This window comes from Balaenoptera physalus, assembly GCF_965194825.1.
Source record: "Balaenoptera physalus genome assembly, chromosome: 10".
Taxonomy (NCBI): Eukaryota; Metazoa; Chordata; class Mammalia; order Artiodactyla; family Balaenopteridae; genus Balaenoptera; species Balaenoptera physalus.
Window position 1 is genome coordinate 99,657,636 of NC_138889.1, and position 16,816 is coordinate 99,674,451.

General features: G+C 43.4%; 1 protein-coding gene and 1 long non-coding RNA gene across 15 annotated transcripts in view; both read right to left on the minus strand.

Annotated features, from left to right (window-relative positions):
- AMBRA1 (autophagy and beclin 1 regulator 1) overlaps positions 1-16,816 on the minus strand; it is a 180,492-nt gene that overhangs the window by 95,834 nt on the left and 67,842 nt on the right. For 11 of the 14 annotated variants that reach the window (XM_082410733.1, XM_082410735.1, XM_082410734.1 and 8 more), the window contains 3 exons: positions 16,118-16,297; positions 4,022-4,120; positions 3,365-3,465 (listed from right to left, as the gene is read on the minus strand). In XM_082410733.1, coding sequence (XP_082266859.1) covers positions 3,365-3,465; positions 4,022-4,120; positions 16,118-16,297 — 380 coding nt within the window. The remainder of the gene's footprint in view (positions 1-3,364; positions 3,466-4,021; positions 4,121-16,117; positions 16,298-16,816) is intronic. The other 3 variants (XM_082410737.1, XM_082410728.1, XM_082410729.1) reach the window with 1 other exon arrangement.
- LOC309636960 lies at positions 8,692-16,105 on the minus strand. The gene is made up of 2 exons (XR_014250331.1): positions 13,367-16,105; positions 8,692-13,055 (listed from the first exon to the last, which is right to left on the minus strand). It is a non-coding gene; the product is annotated as an uncharacterized lncRNA (long non-coding RNA).

The window sequence follows — 16,816 nt, forward strand, 5'->3', positions numbered from 1 at the left end:
GTACAGCCAACCACCTAAGCTTTGAGCTACAGAAGAGCAGGGATCTTGTCTGTCTTATTCACTCTGGTAGCCTAAAACAGTGCCTGGCACACAGCTGCGGAACAAACGTCTACTGAATCTAATTGTTCTGAGACCATCACAACCTTATTCCAATCATACAAGAGAAAGTGCCTTTCCAGGAAAATTGGGAGTGCTTACTGCTAAAACACTAATTTGTCTTCACTTCAAAAGCCATTATTACAGCAGCTCTATCTATTACATGATCACAATAAGTTTAATAAAAAGCAAAACATCTGTGTCCAGGAGGGCATGAAGGCTCGGGGAAAGGCCTGTTATATAATAAGATTTTCCTTAGCAAGCACTACTGGGTCACAAAAAGCTATGTCTAGAAACCACTTAAAATAGAGAAATTAGAACAAATAAGAAAACCCCTGAAGATCAGCCAAGTTCCCTGGGACCTCTTTCCCTCTTCCAGATTAAGGACCTAGAAGAAGAATGCTATTTTGATGCTCTGTCCTTAAAAATAGCTGTGGGGAGGCAGGCAGACTAGGAAACAGAAGTCCCACTGCCTGGTTCACTTCTGGCTCCTCTACTTCTAGCTGCATCACTCTGGGCAAGTTAGCCTTCTGGGCTTCAGTTCCCACCACTGTTAGATAATAGCACCCATCTCACAGGATTACTGTGAGAATGAAATGAAATATGACTAGGAAGAGCACTTAAAACACTCCCTAGCATACAGCAAATGCTCAATGAATGTTAAGCTTTCTTTTGTTGCTGTTATTATTATCATTGGAATTTTCTCAAGAGAAGAAAAAAAGTAACACAAAACTGTCAACAGAATCTGGAGGGACATCCAAATGTCTACAAATGATGAGGGCATTTAAGAAAAGACCAACGGGGTAGATGCAAACTATTACATACAGAATGGATAAACAACAAGGTCCTACTGTATAGCACAGGGAACTATATTCAATATCCTGGGATAAACCATAATGAAAAATAATATAAAAAAGAAAGTATATATGTGTATAACTGAGTCACTTTGCTGTACAGCAGAAATTAACACAACATTGTAAATCAAGTATACTTCAATAAAAAAAAATATGAAAAAAGAAGAAAAGAACAATGGATACTCTGCAACATGCAATGAGTTGAAATGTGAATGGAAACCATCCGCTAATCTAATTCAAGAATGAGCTTCTTGAGAGCCTAGATTTCCTTCCTCTCAAGGCACTCTGCATCTTTTGTTAGAGAACTTTTCTCAGCAGATTTCATGTTTGTAAACTGCCTGCTGGAACATAACCCCTATATTCAAAGGTATCCGTAAGTGAAATTGGGCTATTTGGGGTCAGACCTCTGGGCATAAAGTAGGGAAGAAGAAATGGAGGTAAAGAGTTATTAGATCAAAGGAGAGAAAAACAACATACAGCTGTTCCAAAAAAACTAAATGCAAAGGAAATAGAGACTTCCCAGCAGTAGAGGAGCAGGGAGCTGCTGTGTTGGGTGGTAGAGGCAGATGTCTGGAACAAAGAAGGGTGGAGAAGAACTCTGTAGTACTGTCTGGCAGCAAGTGATTAACTGCCAGTGAGGAGCTTCCACGTGCCATTAGCCAAGCCACACAGAAGCGCCAAGCAAAGAAAGGCACAGAGCCATGGGGTCTGTTTACCGACTAGGGCCAAGGTACAGTCACCATGGTGCAGTCTACTCCCCAACCAAGCCTGGGTCTATGAAGCCCTGGTGTCCAGTAGAGAGAAACCATTGAGGCTTCTGGGGTTTCTAGGCCTTGACACTGGGTCAAGGATACTGCTACTTAAAGGAAGCCAAGTCCCATGGCCTACCAGCTGCCACAACAGCTTGGTCAGAAATCATATTCCCCCAGCCCGACAGCGCTACTGTCTCACACAGATCGCTCTCTACCTTTAACCATCACGTGGACCAGATTTTCCAAAACGTAATGTCATTTGAATTTTTTAAATAAAGATGCTTATTAAAGATACACCAAGAGACTTCCCTGGTGGCACAGTGGTTAAGAATCTGCCTGCCAATGCAGGGGACACAGGTTCAATCCCTGAAGATCCCACATGCTGTGGAGCAACTAAGCCCGTGTGCCACAACTACTGAGCCTGCATGCCACAACTACTGAGCCCATGTGCCACAACTACTGAAGCCCGTGCACCGCAACGAAGAGTAGCCCCTGCTCGCTGCAACTAGAGAAAGCCTGCGCACAGCAATGAAGACCCAGCGCAGCCAAAAAAATTAAATAATTTATTAAAAAAATAATACACCAAAATGTGGCTTGATTTTTAGTTTTTAATGCCTTCACATACATAAATTTACAAGTTGGCAGTGGAGGTGGGGGGGAGGGGGGAAAAGAGAAAAACCTTTGTCAGAAAAAAAATAGATTCTGCTTTGTTTCCTTCTCTAGAGACTGCCCAGAAGCAGCAGCACACACTGGGTCTCAGCCCAGTCACATCACGCATATTAGCCCCAAAACATTGGTCACTAAGTTATTCAGCCACCATAAAACTGCCTCGGCTGGGCTTGTCCAGTCCATTTTCTATTCTGTGGAAATTTCTAAGCTAGCTCCATGGGTCCCTCTCCTCCTCCTTCCTCTGAAGATTGCACAGGGCCTGGAAACTCCATGTGCTGGCAGCAGCAAAGGGTTGGAGAGGTGTGCTTTCAGCTCCTAATTAAATCACAGGATCTGGCTCATGGGTACCTCAACAATAAAACATGAGCAAGGCACCTTTATCATTCAATTTAAAAAGTCTATTTGCTGGATTAAGAAACAAATGGTTTAAATAAAGTTAAAAAAAGATGTCTGGGGACCTCCCTGGTGGCGAAGTGGATAAGAATCCGCCTGCCAATGGAGGGGACACGGGTTCGACCCCTGGCCCGGGAAGATCCCACATGCCGTGCAGCAACTAAGCCCGCACACCACAACTACTGAGCCCACATGCCACAATTACTGAAGTCCGCGCGTCTAGAGCCCGTGTTCCGCAACAAAGAGAAGCCACCGCAATGAGAAGCCCACGCACCGCAACAAAGAGTAGCCCCTGCTCGCTGCAACTGGAGAAAAGCCCGTGTGCAGCAACAAAGACCCAACGCAGCCAAAAATAGATAAATAAATTAATTAATTAATTAAAAAAGAGATGTCTGAAGGAAGTGGGAATGGGCAAAAGAAGCAGCTTTCCTCAATCTGTAGTTTCCTGCCCTGAAGTAAGGAACCAAGTACAAGACCTTAAAAAAGAGTTTTCAGCCAGATGCCAAGATGCCATCACATCAACATAGGTAAAGGAGGAGAAAGCTTTACCCAGCTCCCTCCCCCTTTAAATTTTCAAAATCCAAAGAAACAACTCCTTACCTGCCAGGACCCTGTTAACAGAAGAGTGAGTAGCCAAGCCAGGCTGTCCACGTTCATGAAAAATCCCAGCATAAGGCAAGTACTCAGGCAGCAAGAAACGCCTATAAGATGGGAAGGAAATCCAAAAAAGAGGGGATATATGTATATGCATAGCTGATTCATTTTGCTGTACAGCAGAAACTAATACAACATTGTAAAGCAACTACACTCCAATAAAAATTAATTTTAAAAAACGCCTACATGAAGGAATCACATGTTAAAAGCCTACTATAGACTGCCTTAAAACAAAGGAGATATACCATCTACCAACCCTCAACAATCAAAGATAAGGGATCCACTAAGCCTAGGAATCCACAGAAACCTAGAGCAGAGTAAAATTCTTTTCACACATTTGTATCTTCTTCCAATCTTTCTTCTAAAGTTTCCTGGGGCTTCTATTTCTGAACAGGATGCTCCCAATGCCATTTGTCTATGTCTTTTCATTGAGGCTAATCATTTCCTGTCAAGTCTTTAGGTGGCAGGGCTGGACTGTAGGCTCACTAGGAAATAATTCCAGATATGGACAATCCAGACCAGAAAGTAGGTTTAAAAATCCCAGGCTCTCATAAAGCCTCCCTCAGAAAAGTCTCTCATAAAAGTTGACTATCCAGTTCTTACCTTGGGACAAAGCGTCCAAGTGAAGGTGCAGACATCCGGGCATTTCGTGGAGCTCGGTGCCTGGATCTGTCACCATTGTCCCTGGAGAAAACAAAAAGACTACACCTAAGAGAGTCACTAAAGCAGAAACAGACACCAGCCCAAAAGACAGCCATCCCGCAAACTAAATTCCTACACTTAGGTGAAGGTCCCAGAGAAATTAGTCATCTGGTTGCTTACTAATTTGGGTGGCACATTAATATACTGCGTTTCTGGAGTACCTCAATAAAAATATTTATGAGCATTTACTAACAGTTCAGTAAGAAGGAAGATTTCTCTTGAAATAATGTGGTCTCTGAACTCTGCAGAACTGAAATTGAAGCCAAGTTTAGATCTTCTAAAGGGATTTGGAATGGATATGTATATAAATGTCTTTTTCTAGATTGAAAGATAGAGAAACTTTGGCTTCGGGGGATCTTGAAGGAAGAAGAATTCTCCCATCCATCAAGTTCATTCAACAAATGGTTATCTTTAAATCTGCTTAGGTCCTTGGTGTGGAAAAATCATGGATATGTGAAAGAAAAACAACACAAGAAAAAGACTAGGCAGTCCTTTCTTTTAGAGACTGAAAAATTAACAATGATGAAGATTATTAGACAATGCAATCCTAAGCTCGGTCATTTGATTAAAAAGAAAAAAGTCTAGTGTTTTCTTTATGGTCTGTTAAAGTAATGGTAATAAACACCATTTATTAAATATCTACTAAGTCCTAATACAAAGGTTATTAATATGTTACCCCATTTAATCTTTCGAGTTTCCCATTAAGTCTCATTAGATCTGTTTTACAGATAAGGAAACTAAGGACCAGAGAGGCAAATGCCCAAGGTCACACAACTAGTAAGTGGTTGAGACAAGACTCAAGGAAGACCCATCTGACTCTAAAGCCCTTGCTCTTTCCACTACACTTCACTGCTTCCTACAAGAGAAGACAGAAACTTCACGTGGCTTAGTTTCCAATGCATCAAAGGAACAATAAGCCAAAGGGCACTGGCTGGATAGAGCAGTTAATTAGCTGCTTAACCAACTCCACAAAATAAATGAACCTCTTGAGAGCTTGATTTGGGGTGTTTTCTGAATTCTTCCTTTGGATTATCTTCAATTTAATGAGATAATCTTCAAACTGGCACTGTAACCAAAGTTAAGACAACACTTTGGCTTTCAAGTGTACTACTGGGACCCATACAGACCAGAAATGAAAGCCTAAGAAGGTTTTTATATCTTGGTGGAACTGGATGCTGAGCATTTAGACACAAATCAATATCAGGGATACTGGAAGCTGATCCATTAAAAGTCGGTACTTGGTTTTTATTTTCCCAGAAGAGAAAGCATATTACTGTTTTCTTTAACGTATCATATTCCTTTGACGTGAAACTCTACAGATGAAGGGAGAGGCAAGGAAAGAGAGATAAGACCATATGGAAAGTGAAAAGGGGATTATAAAGAACAATGAGATCAGAAGTTCCTGACCAGTAGACTGCAGCTCTGGGGAACCCACAAATTATTATAAGGAGTAGCTGAATATCAAGCAAATAAGACAGCTCCCAAATTAAGTATATTATTATTTTTCAAGTATATGTAGATTCAAGTTGTGATCAAAGTACCAACTCGGTTAAAAGTACAAGTGAATTCATGACAGCTTTTCTTAACAGTATATTTTACTTACGGATGGGCACTAAAAGTACAACTAATTATCATGAGAGAAGTTAGAACACATACTGAAGTTAAGAAGGGCCCTAAGGGGCTTCCCTGGTGGCACAGTGGTTGAGAATTTGCCTGCCAATGCGGGGGACACGGGTTCGAGCCCTGGTCTGGGAAGATCCCACATGCCGCGGAGCAACTAGGCCCGTGAGCCACAGCTACTGAGCCTGTGCGTCTGAAGCTTGTGCTCCGCAACAAGAGAGGCCGCGATATTGAGAGGCCCACGCACCGTGATGAAGAGTGGCCCCCACTCGCCGCAACTAGAGAAAGCCCTCGCACAGAAACCCAACTCGCACAGAAGACCCAACACAGCCAAAAATAAAATAAATAAATATTTAAAAAAAAAAAAAAAAAAGAAGGGTCCTAAGGTGGGGGTGGGGGGGAAGGGTCCTAAGCCTCAAAAAGGTTGAAAATTAAGTTATAGAAAGAAGCATCATGGGACAAATCCAATTACTTTATTCTACAGCTAAAAAAGAGCTGGCCTTCCCAGAACCATGTTGTGGAGCTGACAATTTACTTCTGAACAAGGGCCAAAGAGCCCTCTCTCTCTGGACAATAAACAGTACTCTATCTGGCATTAGCAGAGTTGAAGAGCAGGGAAGGAGAGGGGTGTGCAGGGACAGTACTGATCAGCAGTTGCCAGAATCAAACATGACACAGAGCTGGGTGAAAGGACATATGAAGATAACTTAGAAAAATGGACAAATGCCAGGGCTGGGAGAAAATTTGGCTCCTATGACATATTTCACAAGCCTCTTTTAATTGTTATTAAAACCTAAAAACAATTAACTTCTGATTCAATTTCTCCTTCCGTCTAAAAAAAAAAAAAAAGGGAGGAGGAAGGGCAAAACATGGCCAGAGATAATGGCTTTATGTTATTTAGAAATTACCGGAAGATATATATAAATATATATATATACATATATATATATATATATACACATATATACATATATATATATGTATATATGTGTATATATATATAGGAAAACCAGCTGGCTCAGATACAAGCAGTCTCAGACTGATGGTTACATTAGGCACCGCAAAAGAGGCAATAATATTAAGTGAGTGGAGATGTATCTGCTGGTCCTCAGCTTAACATCTTGACGAATGATGGGGAAGTAGGAGTTAAACAGCATCTCAATAAAATGTAGAGAAGACTTCAAATTGAAAGTGTTGAGCACACTAGCAAAGAAGGAGAAATGACAGAATTGTACACAGAACAATTAGTAAAACGTGAAATGTGGTGAACACGCAAATGAGATGCTGCCTATGGGAGAAAAAAACACAGGCATCTAGGAGAAAATAGCCTAGAACAGCTCAAACATTTCCTGACCAGGAAAAACTTAAAACATGAATGGGTAAGGTGGCAAAGGCCAGAATGTCCAACCACAGGACAAGTTAAGCAAGTAGAGGGCAAAAGCCCCAGGTTTTAATGCTGGCACACAAAAATCCCTGACTAAAAGCATGGCTCTAAATAAATTAGAGGTGAAAAGAGCAACTAATGACTCTAGCTTCTATAGTCTAGAAAGAAGGGAAAATTCAAAATAAGGAGCTGAGATGGGGAAACAAACTTCAATGCAAAGGATATCTGCAAGGGAGGGGGCGGGGTAGAAGTGAGGGGAGAGGAAGAGTGGTTAAGAGTTTCAAGAAAAGGGCAAAGAAATTAAAAGTACTTAAAATAATGTTCAATTTAGAAAACTACAACGACTCTGACACTCACTTCAGCGCTGATACAAGACCAACATGGAGCAAGCCTCCACGAGATGAAGAAGGCAAATTTAGGCAGAGACTAAAGATTAGAAGATGTTTGCCAGATGAACAGGGGGAGAAAGGCAGACCCAGAGAGACAGTTTACCTTAGGAATAATGGAGGGTGCTAAATACTGGGCCTAACATAACATAGCCCATGCCCTTTTCAACGGGGTTACTTAAAAAAAAAACAAAAACAAAAACAGTGAAGACCAGAGTATGCAATCTCGCTGGTACCACTCCTCTACCACTGGAGGACTCTTTCTCACCAGAATACTTTTCAGGGAACCACCAGAGAAATCCTCATCAATTTCATCAGCCAGAAGCTGCCTTTAAGCCAGCAGGATAGAAGCTGGCTGAGTTATTAATGGCCTTCCCAGTTGTTGAACTCTGTGCATCTCTGATTAACTCTCATAAGGCTATTTGGGAAGGAGAGGGGGAAAAAATAAGACTTTCTCATAAAAGATTTTGTGGAAAAAACACCCTTCAAACAATCAAGCATCCAAGACAAGTGCCAAATACAAGAAAATGCATCTATGGAACAAGGGAGAAACACAGCAGCTACTCTTGCTAAATGCCTGGGATTAATTGCCTCAGAGAGAGGCTGTAATTTAAAGGAATGTAAAATACACCTACAGACTGCTGTCTGAGTCCTAACCAGACAGTCAGGCTGCCATTACTACTCAGTGACAAACGGCTCTGACTTGGGCCTCTGTAAATGAAGCTCTGGCAGCACAAAGCTCAAAAGGCCATTGTCTTCTTGACAATACACAGTTGACTGTGCTGAAAATTAGACCATTAAAAAAATACTTGTTTCCCTGTGCTCTTCGGTTTCTACTCAATCTCCAGACAACAGAAGAAGGTCTAGCTGGTGTTCCTGTCCTTGGATGGCACAGTGATCTTGACCAAGTCCTTTCTTTACTCGGGTGCTATTAGTAAGGCTCTAGACTCTACTTCGAAGGACTGTGCACGCATGTCAGGGCTAGATTTCTGGGAGGAAGGCACAGGCCCAGCTGATATCATTCATAGGGGATACCTAATAGCATAGGTCTCTTGGAACTTCAGAGCCTTAATTTTTCTCCAAGGAATAGTAATAGAACAGATAATTACCACTTACAAATTCCTCTCCTTTCTTTTTCTTTTCTTTTTTTTTTTTTTTTTTAATTTGTTTGTTTGGCTGCATTGGGTCTTTGTTGCTGCGTGCGGGCTTTCTCTAGCTGCGGCGAGCGGGGGCTACTCTTCGTTGCGGTGCGCGGGCTTCTCATTGCCGTGGCTTCTCTTGTTGCGGAGCACGGGCTCTAGGCACGCGGGCTTCAGTAGTTGTGGTACGCGGGCTCAGCAGTTGTGGCTCGCGGGCTCTAGAGCGCAGGCTCAGTAGTTGTGGAGCACAGGCTTAGTTGCTCCGCGGCATGTGGGATCTTCCCGGACCAGGGCTTGAACCCATGTCCCCTGCATTGGCAGGCGGATTCTTAACCACTGCGCTACCAGGGAAGTCCTCTCCTTTCTTGTTCTACCTTTAATTTCATCTGCATGTATTATGCAAATCCATATTCCTATTGTGCATTTTATGTTAAAAAATAAATACATTTCTCTAAGTGATAGTTATCCTCCTTTCCCCCTCTTCCCTCACAGCTGTTTAATTCTTTAAATCCAGACATATTCCATTTTCTTTCTCTTCTCCTAGCATTCCTCATAATAAATATTCATATGTATTTTAGTTGCCCAGAAAGAATACTAATTCTAAAGCTGCCAAGCAATATTATATATTTCTAAGCAATAGGCTCACAATCCTCAGGAAAGAGCTGGAATTCAGGTAGGCATATATTTTATAAATATATTGGGGCTCCACAGGTGCCAGATATCCTATTCCTAATCCTCAGGAAGTCTCTCCACTTTTCTGAAACTTTTCATTATTCTACCTCTGCTGAGTACAAGGGAAATCCTTCTAAGATAGTTAGTTAGCTCCAACAAAGATCCAAGAGCTTTAGGGGTAAAATAAACTTCAGAGATTATCTAATCTGATTTTACAAGGTCAGACATTGAGGCCTAGGGTAGGAGAGGGACTTGCCAAAGATCAAATGGCATATCACAGGCTCAGCCAAAACTGGACCGCAGGGCTATTCCCTAGACAATAGTTGTCAGGCTCTGGGGACCAGTGGGCACTAACAAGAGATCCCAGTTCCAATCACAGCTGTTCTGGGAGTCACTTGCTACTTTATAAACTTAGTTCAAAATCAGTTCCAGTAAGAGTAAAAAAGGACTCTGGCAACATTTTATTTGGAGAAGTAGGAAGTGAGGCAGCTGAGCTCTCACACAGCTCATCTCCCCAGGAACATTCACAAACAGGCCCCACTCTTATAAAACACCAAGGCCAATACTTAACATTCAGTCCTCATATGTTCTCGTATGTATTTTGCCCACTGTTTTCTAACTGGTTCTCCTGCATCCATATACTTGCCACCTGCCTAACAACCGTTGTCAGAATTCGCTGTCTAAAACACGTGTTGAATAATGGCTGTCCCTAGACAAAAACAAGGTCGAAACTTCTCAGCCAGGCACTCCAGGCCCTCCACAGTCCATGTCTTTCTGATCTTCTCGCTCAAAGTACAAATACTCCATTGCTCTAACCACAGGTGTATGCAGGGTCTCCGAACAAACGCTGTAAATCTTCTGTGTCTGGGCTTTTGTTTAAGCTGCTCCTTTGTCTAGAATCTCCTTCCCTACTTCCATCCTCTACGTCAATTCGTCAAAGTCCTATGGGGTCTTCACACCCAGCTGAAACCCATGAAGCCTTCTCACATCTCCCCAAGTACTCTCTCCCTTCATACAATGCTGTCCTGTACTTTAGGGGTACCTTATTACAGTCTATCTTATAAGATATTGTGTAAAAATCTGATCATGTTATTCCACAGCTTAAAACTCTTCAGTGACTCCCCCTCATCTGCAGGGTAAAGTTCTCCTCCTTTGCAAGGCACACAAGACTCCCCAAGATCTGGTGCCACTCTAACTCTCGGGGCTCATCTCCTCCTGTATCTTGGACTTCACAACCTGACCATACTTGTCAACAAGGGAATTCCTGACATGCTCCATGCTGTTTCATGTTTCTATATGACTATGCATTTATTTGCCTTTCTTCTAAGTATATCTGGAGAAAAGTCCTATTTTAAGACTTTCTCTTTTATAAACCCACGCTGTAAAAAACAATCAACCACCACAAATATCAATTAAATGAAATTATTTAAAACTCTGGTAAAAAGGAAGTGAATGGTTTCTTATCTCATCTCACTTTAAGAACTACTTCTATACAATACCACCACTCAATAACTGTAGCTGGTTGCCTGATCCTTGACTGCTTTGGCAGGTTCCAGTCTGTAAAGAGAATAGTCACTTTACAGCGTGTTCCCTTATAGTTTCTCTTGCACTTCTAATATCAAAGAGATTATGGTCTGTAAGTCAAAGGAAGAGACAAAGGCAACCCCATTTCAGAATGAAGTACACGACTTCTTGCTCTGAAGATCTGCCCTTCCCTTTCTCGGCTACAAGTAACATATCTGCTATTAGTAGTCACTGACTCCCATAGGAGCCCTGGAAATTTGGGGCACAGAAGAGAGAGCAGGGGCAAACACTACCAAGGACATGTGGCTTCACTCTCCTGGATTTCTAGCCGTGAGAACTTGACACAAGTATATGAGTCTCACAAAGCTGTCAGGATTTCACCTATAGACAGATGATAAGAGTAACATCATCGGGTTTCTAACATATTTTCTTTGTGTGACTCAATTAAATTTCAGTAATGGCAAAAGGGCAGATGAAGAATATTAAATTCTGAACTATAAAGGCGAGTAACTTCTATGCCACACCCAATCAGATGGCAGAACTGAGTGACAGCCTTCAGAACTGTCCTCGGCTACATTATGTACCAAGAAGACCTTTTAATGACTTCCTTGCTAGAAGGTGTCTAGCAAGGGGACCATGATAGCCTTCTGGTTGAGGCTCCTCCGCACATGTGTATGTGGTACTGCTAGAACATATCATGCCAAACTAAGGAACCAGAACCCATCTTGGGCAACCAGAAATGACTGTCATTCATTTCACAATGAAACAGTTTTGCATATTTGGTCACAATATGGATTTCTGGGTAAAAGGAACCCAAATACAACGAGATAAATTAGAAGAGTTAATAAAATAAATGTAACTGACTTCAAGACACTTCATCTGAAAGACTAGGCTGAAAGACCAGAATTCTCACTGAGATGTTTTCCCCAAGTACAGACCAGTGTCACAACTGTGAATGAAGGACTTGTTCTCCCTGTGCTGGCAACAATTTTTAAGAAGTTGAGGGACCTCTCTGGTGGTCCAGGGGTTGAGAATCTGCCTTCCAATGCAGGGGACACGGGTTCGATCCCTGGTCGGGGAACTAAGATCCCACATGCTGTAGGGCAACTAGGCCCGCGCGCTCTGGAGCCCACGCACCACAACGAGAGAGCCCGCATGCTGCAACTGCTAAGCCCACGCACTCTAAGATCCCACGTGCCACAACTAGAGAAAAGCCTGCGTGCTGCAACAAAGAGCCTGCGCACTGCAAAGAAAGATCCCGTGTGCCGCAACTAAGACCTGATGCGGCCAAATAAATAATTAAAAAAAAAAAAGAAGTTGAATATAATTACGCAGTGTTGGAGATATTTGTGACTGATCTAATCTGAAGCTTCTCCAGTTCTGACTGTCATTAGCTCAGGGTATCCTTGCCTTGGAAGGCAAAGCAAGTAAAAAAAGAGGCAAGAAGATGAACTGGAGATGATTCTAGGATTATAATTACATTTAGAATAACAGATAAAATGAGGGGGGGGGGTGAGGGTAGCTTGAACAACCATCATAAAGTCACAGGTACCACCTCTTTTGCAGGTCTTAGAAACTACGGGAACACAGCACTCAACCTGGGCTTCATAAAAGCCTCCCTCCCTCTTTCCAAAGGGATGGTGAAAATAAAAATGTGAGTTTTCCTTATGCTTATTTGCCATCTACATTCTAGCAGGTGGTCTGAGCTCAGACGGAGGCAGACAGCAGGGTCAGGGGCAGCCACACCTTTACCCTGCTTGTGAACATCTTTATGCAAAGACAGATGCTGAGGGCTTCAGGACAGACCTCCTGACAGCAGGTTTCTGGATGTCCTGTTTGTGCATTTTGATAAACACAGGGACCCTGCAGTCTCAATCCTTGCCGCAGACAGAGACAAACGACAGGAGAAGATGCCTGCCTGGGAAGATGGTCATTAATCCAGAGCACAAAAGAATAGAAAGTTTAACCTGATGTTGACCAACCTTCAAACCTATCTTACCTAGCGATAAATCTAGATAGTCTTGTTCCACAGCAAGCTCATGGAGCAAGGGCTCAAATATGGTTGTACATCATTTTTAAAGGTTTTTAAATCTGCAGGACACTAAAGTCAGACACTAAACATGCTTGCTCCTGATCTCTAATCTTAGACATGTCTGACTTTGGTCAAGCCTCTGTATCCTTATTTTAAAAAACACCACAATCGAGCTTCCCTGGTGGCGCAGTGGTTGAGAATCTGCCTGCCAATGCAGGGGACACAGGTTCGAGCCCTGGTCTGGGAAGATCCCACGTGCCGCGGAGCAGCTGGGCCCGTGAGTCACAATTACTGAGCCTGCGCGTCTGGAGCCTGTGCTCCGCAACAAGAGAGGCCGCGATAGTGAGAGGCCCGCGCATCGCGATGAGGAGTGGCCCCCGCTCGCCGCAACTGGAGAGAGCCCTCGCGCAGAAACGAAGACCCAACACAGCCAAAATTAAATAAATAAATAAATAAATAAAACCAAAAAAACACCACAATGAAATGAACAACTATCTCATTGGGTTATTATAAGGAGTAAACAAGATTTTAAAAGATATATGTATATTAGTATATTTATATATACTACAAATGTTGTGTATGTTATAAATTAGTATACATGAAAAATATGATAGCTGATACCTTTCATTCAATGGATGATGAAAGAGAACCAAAAAAGATGGGATCTGCGTAATGTCTCCCTTTTGTTTTCTGAGGCCCCTATACACCTGGATGGGACAAGCTAGAGAATGGCAAAATGATCTATGACTTAGCAAATGGAAGGAGAGTGAAGAGGTCGGAGTGGGGTGGCAAAGGCAAGACCATGCTGTGCTGTGAAGGTGAGGAAACCCAGTAGAACAGTCTCTCTTAATGGTACCCTAAGTGTTAGGATTCCAGGCCATATCTAACTTAATCAGCTTCTCTGTACTTGAAAGAACTATAAATTATGACTGTATAAGCCTGTAACTTTCTTTCTAGTTATCAAAGCTGAGGAAGAGGATTGGGGCAGAGAAATTAAAATGGGCTGGTACATTCCCTAATTTCTCACTTTCTCTCTCCTCAGAGTACTTAGAAATTAAGAGAAGAGGCACAACCACAAGCAGTCCTCGGTTTACAGTAGGGGGAGGAGGGCGGGGAAAAAGACAGAGAAAGAATGAACAGACGGTAACTCAGCATCAACCAGCCAGCAACATCCTTCACTAGAAGACCTGGACTGCTAATATTGAGGTGACTAATCCACAGCTGCTATTAAAAACAAGATTATAGTCTGCTTCAGCCCCACAAGAAAGGCAAAGACCAAGGGGAGGGACTTTCGGAGGGGCTTTAGAGAAACCAGCCCATTGTTACTAACCAGGGAGCAATACAATGCTAAGTCAGTGCATGAAAGGTGAAGAGGGTGATGTAAATTCAGGCTGCGCTGAAGCCAGGGGGAGGCGAGAGCACAGGTGGGCTGTGGGGAGCACAGGGAGGAGGCAGTCTGACACAGGAAAATCAAGGGGGAAGGAAGGGGAAAGGGAGGAGGTGGTAACAGAAGAAAGAGAAGGTAAGATGAGAACAGAACATTTTAAACTAACCCAGAACTCCACTGTGAAGGACAAGTCACGAGGCAAGATACAGCTCAAAGGCATGAGCCCCACGTTTCACCACTGCGAAGAGATAACAGCCTTCCAAACATGCGTGGAGAGAGGGCTATGCAATCTGCACTGACTCCCAGAGCTCCGTGGGATTACCGAAGGCTTTTCAGCAGCACTAAGTCCCAGCAGCCTTGGCACTGTGCGTTGAAACTGCTTCCCTGAATAGACCCCGGTGCTGGAAAAATAATCATTTCTACAGGGGAACATATTTCCCTACAGGTGTCTGCCTGGCTAAAGGAGTGGACACTCTCCCTTCACTGCTGTGCCCACGTCCATCTTCCCCCAGCGGGGACTTAAGGCAGAAGGACACATCTGAGAGTCACAGAGCAGCTGGGCCCTTCTCCCACCACCCCTGCTCCGTTTGCCACAGCACAGCTGTTTGAGGGCATCCCTGCATTTCTTTCACATTTACATCTTCCTCAGACGAATGAGCCTCCCATTGAGTGTTCCTTCTGCTTCCCAGTACACAACTGGCCAGTGTGTTTAAGGATTGTCTCGGGAAGGCCAATTGGTACAAAGGGTGTTCCCACCTTCTTGGTCCTCTCTGGCAAAGATATTTCTCAAACACTTCATAAAGCTCCACTGCAAGATGGCTCCTGGGGAACTATTCATTCAGCTCACGAAAGAGGAAGGTGGAAGGGAGGCAGGAGCTCTTAAGATCCCAGACCTGACCAGGCTATGTCAAGATGAAGGGGAAAAAAAAGGAAGATGACTGACAGGCTGTCCTATTCCAGTACTGCCAGCAAAAAAGACGGGGAAAGAAAAATGTTTAACCACCCTTCCCTCTTATTCTGCATGTTTTGAGAATATCAAAATATAGGAATCAAAGCAAGAGCCAAATGTCCAATTTGGTACAAGCTAGGAAAGCTCAGTTTCAGGATGGAAAGAAACACAACGCATGGCTAGAAAGGTCAGGAGCAGCAGGTCAGAGAATGTAAAACCCAGCAGGAAGATTGGGGAGCTTGATCTTGGAGCCCGGGGCTGACGCTGCTCCTTTAGCTCACCCCCGTACCCCAGCCAACCGCTCAAAGAGACTAGAAGAGCAAGGAATCACCTCTCAACCCCCACGTTCATTTGACAGGCAACCTCCAAAGGTTGCCTTACTGGGGGTGGAGGGAGACCGAGAACGTTTAGGGGCAAGGGAGTAGGACCTCAGAGAAGCAGTGTGATTAAGGGTACTGAGAGACTCTGTCTCCTAGGGAAATCCGAGTATTGTCTTTGTCGTTAATCTCTGTATCTACTCTGCTTAAGAGAAAAAACACCAACCCTCCTGCCTCCCTGATGTTATGAAGACAGTCCACATGAAGCACTTCCACAGTCACTGTTCACGCAAACGGGAAATTAAAAAGTTGCCTAAAGAGCAGCGGCCATCTTCTCCCAGCCTGGCCTGGGGCCCAACGGGCTGTCTCTTCCCAGAGGCTTCAGGGAATCAGCAGTGCAACTACCAGAGGTGGGAGTGCCCTGGGCATTTTAACCCTCTGTCCCTCACCCCATCCTACTTCTCATAAATAATAACTTAGGGGTTTGAAGCAAGAATGTCAAACCACTATTGCTCAGACAGTGGCCAACTTGGAAGCACTCACAGCTCGGGAGGAGGGGGAAGAAAGCAAGTTGAATATATACTTACTCAAAGTCCTCAAATTCCAAGTCGGTTCCCTCTACTGATGGACCCTGGTTGTCTGAGGAAGAGGAGGAGGCGGAAGAACGGAGGCGGTTCTGTTGGTAGCGCATAGAGCGCTGGCGGATACTGTCTCTCCGTGAGAGATACTGGATCATCCTCTGGGCATAGTATGCAGCAGGAGATAATCTGAGAGAAACAGAGATGAACAAACACAAACTAGCACTAATGTGGGGAATACTGTGAAAGACAGTAAATTCAGCTTTCCCATCACATCTCCCTGCTGAGGCGAACTCTGGAGACATGAAAAATAAACGGCATTTAACTCACCAGGAGGTTTGTACTGCACAATATGCTTATCAGACTACCACCAGTGTTTCTGTTCTGAGATAAGGCAAACAGGCTGTTTAATCAGTCATCATCTGATTAACAGCTGCCCCTTCCAAGAGTTTAACACTGGACCTTTCCTTTAGTTTCTTAAGGGACCTCTTTTAACTTCTCAGGGTGCCCTTTATACAGATTCGCAGATTTTCCTCAATCATCCATATTCAAAATATAAGAAATGAAAGGGACCACAGCTTCTTTCACTTTACAGATGAGAAAACAGGCCAAGAGATGGTGAACCCAAGATGACTAAAGAAGGCATCTTCAGGCATCACCTTCACCAGGACTCCTTTCTTCTCCAACAAATATTTGTCACTCCAGATT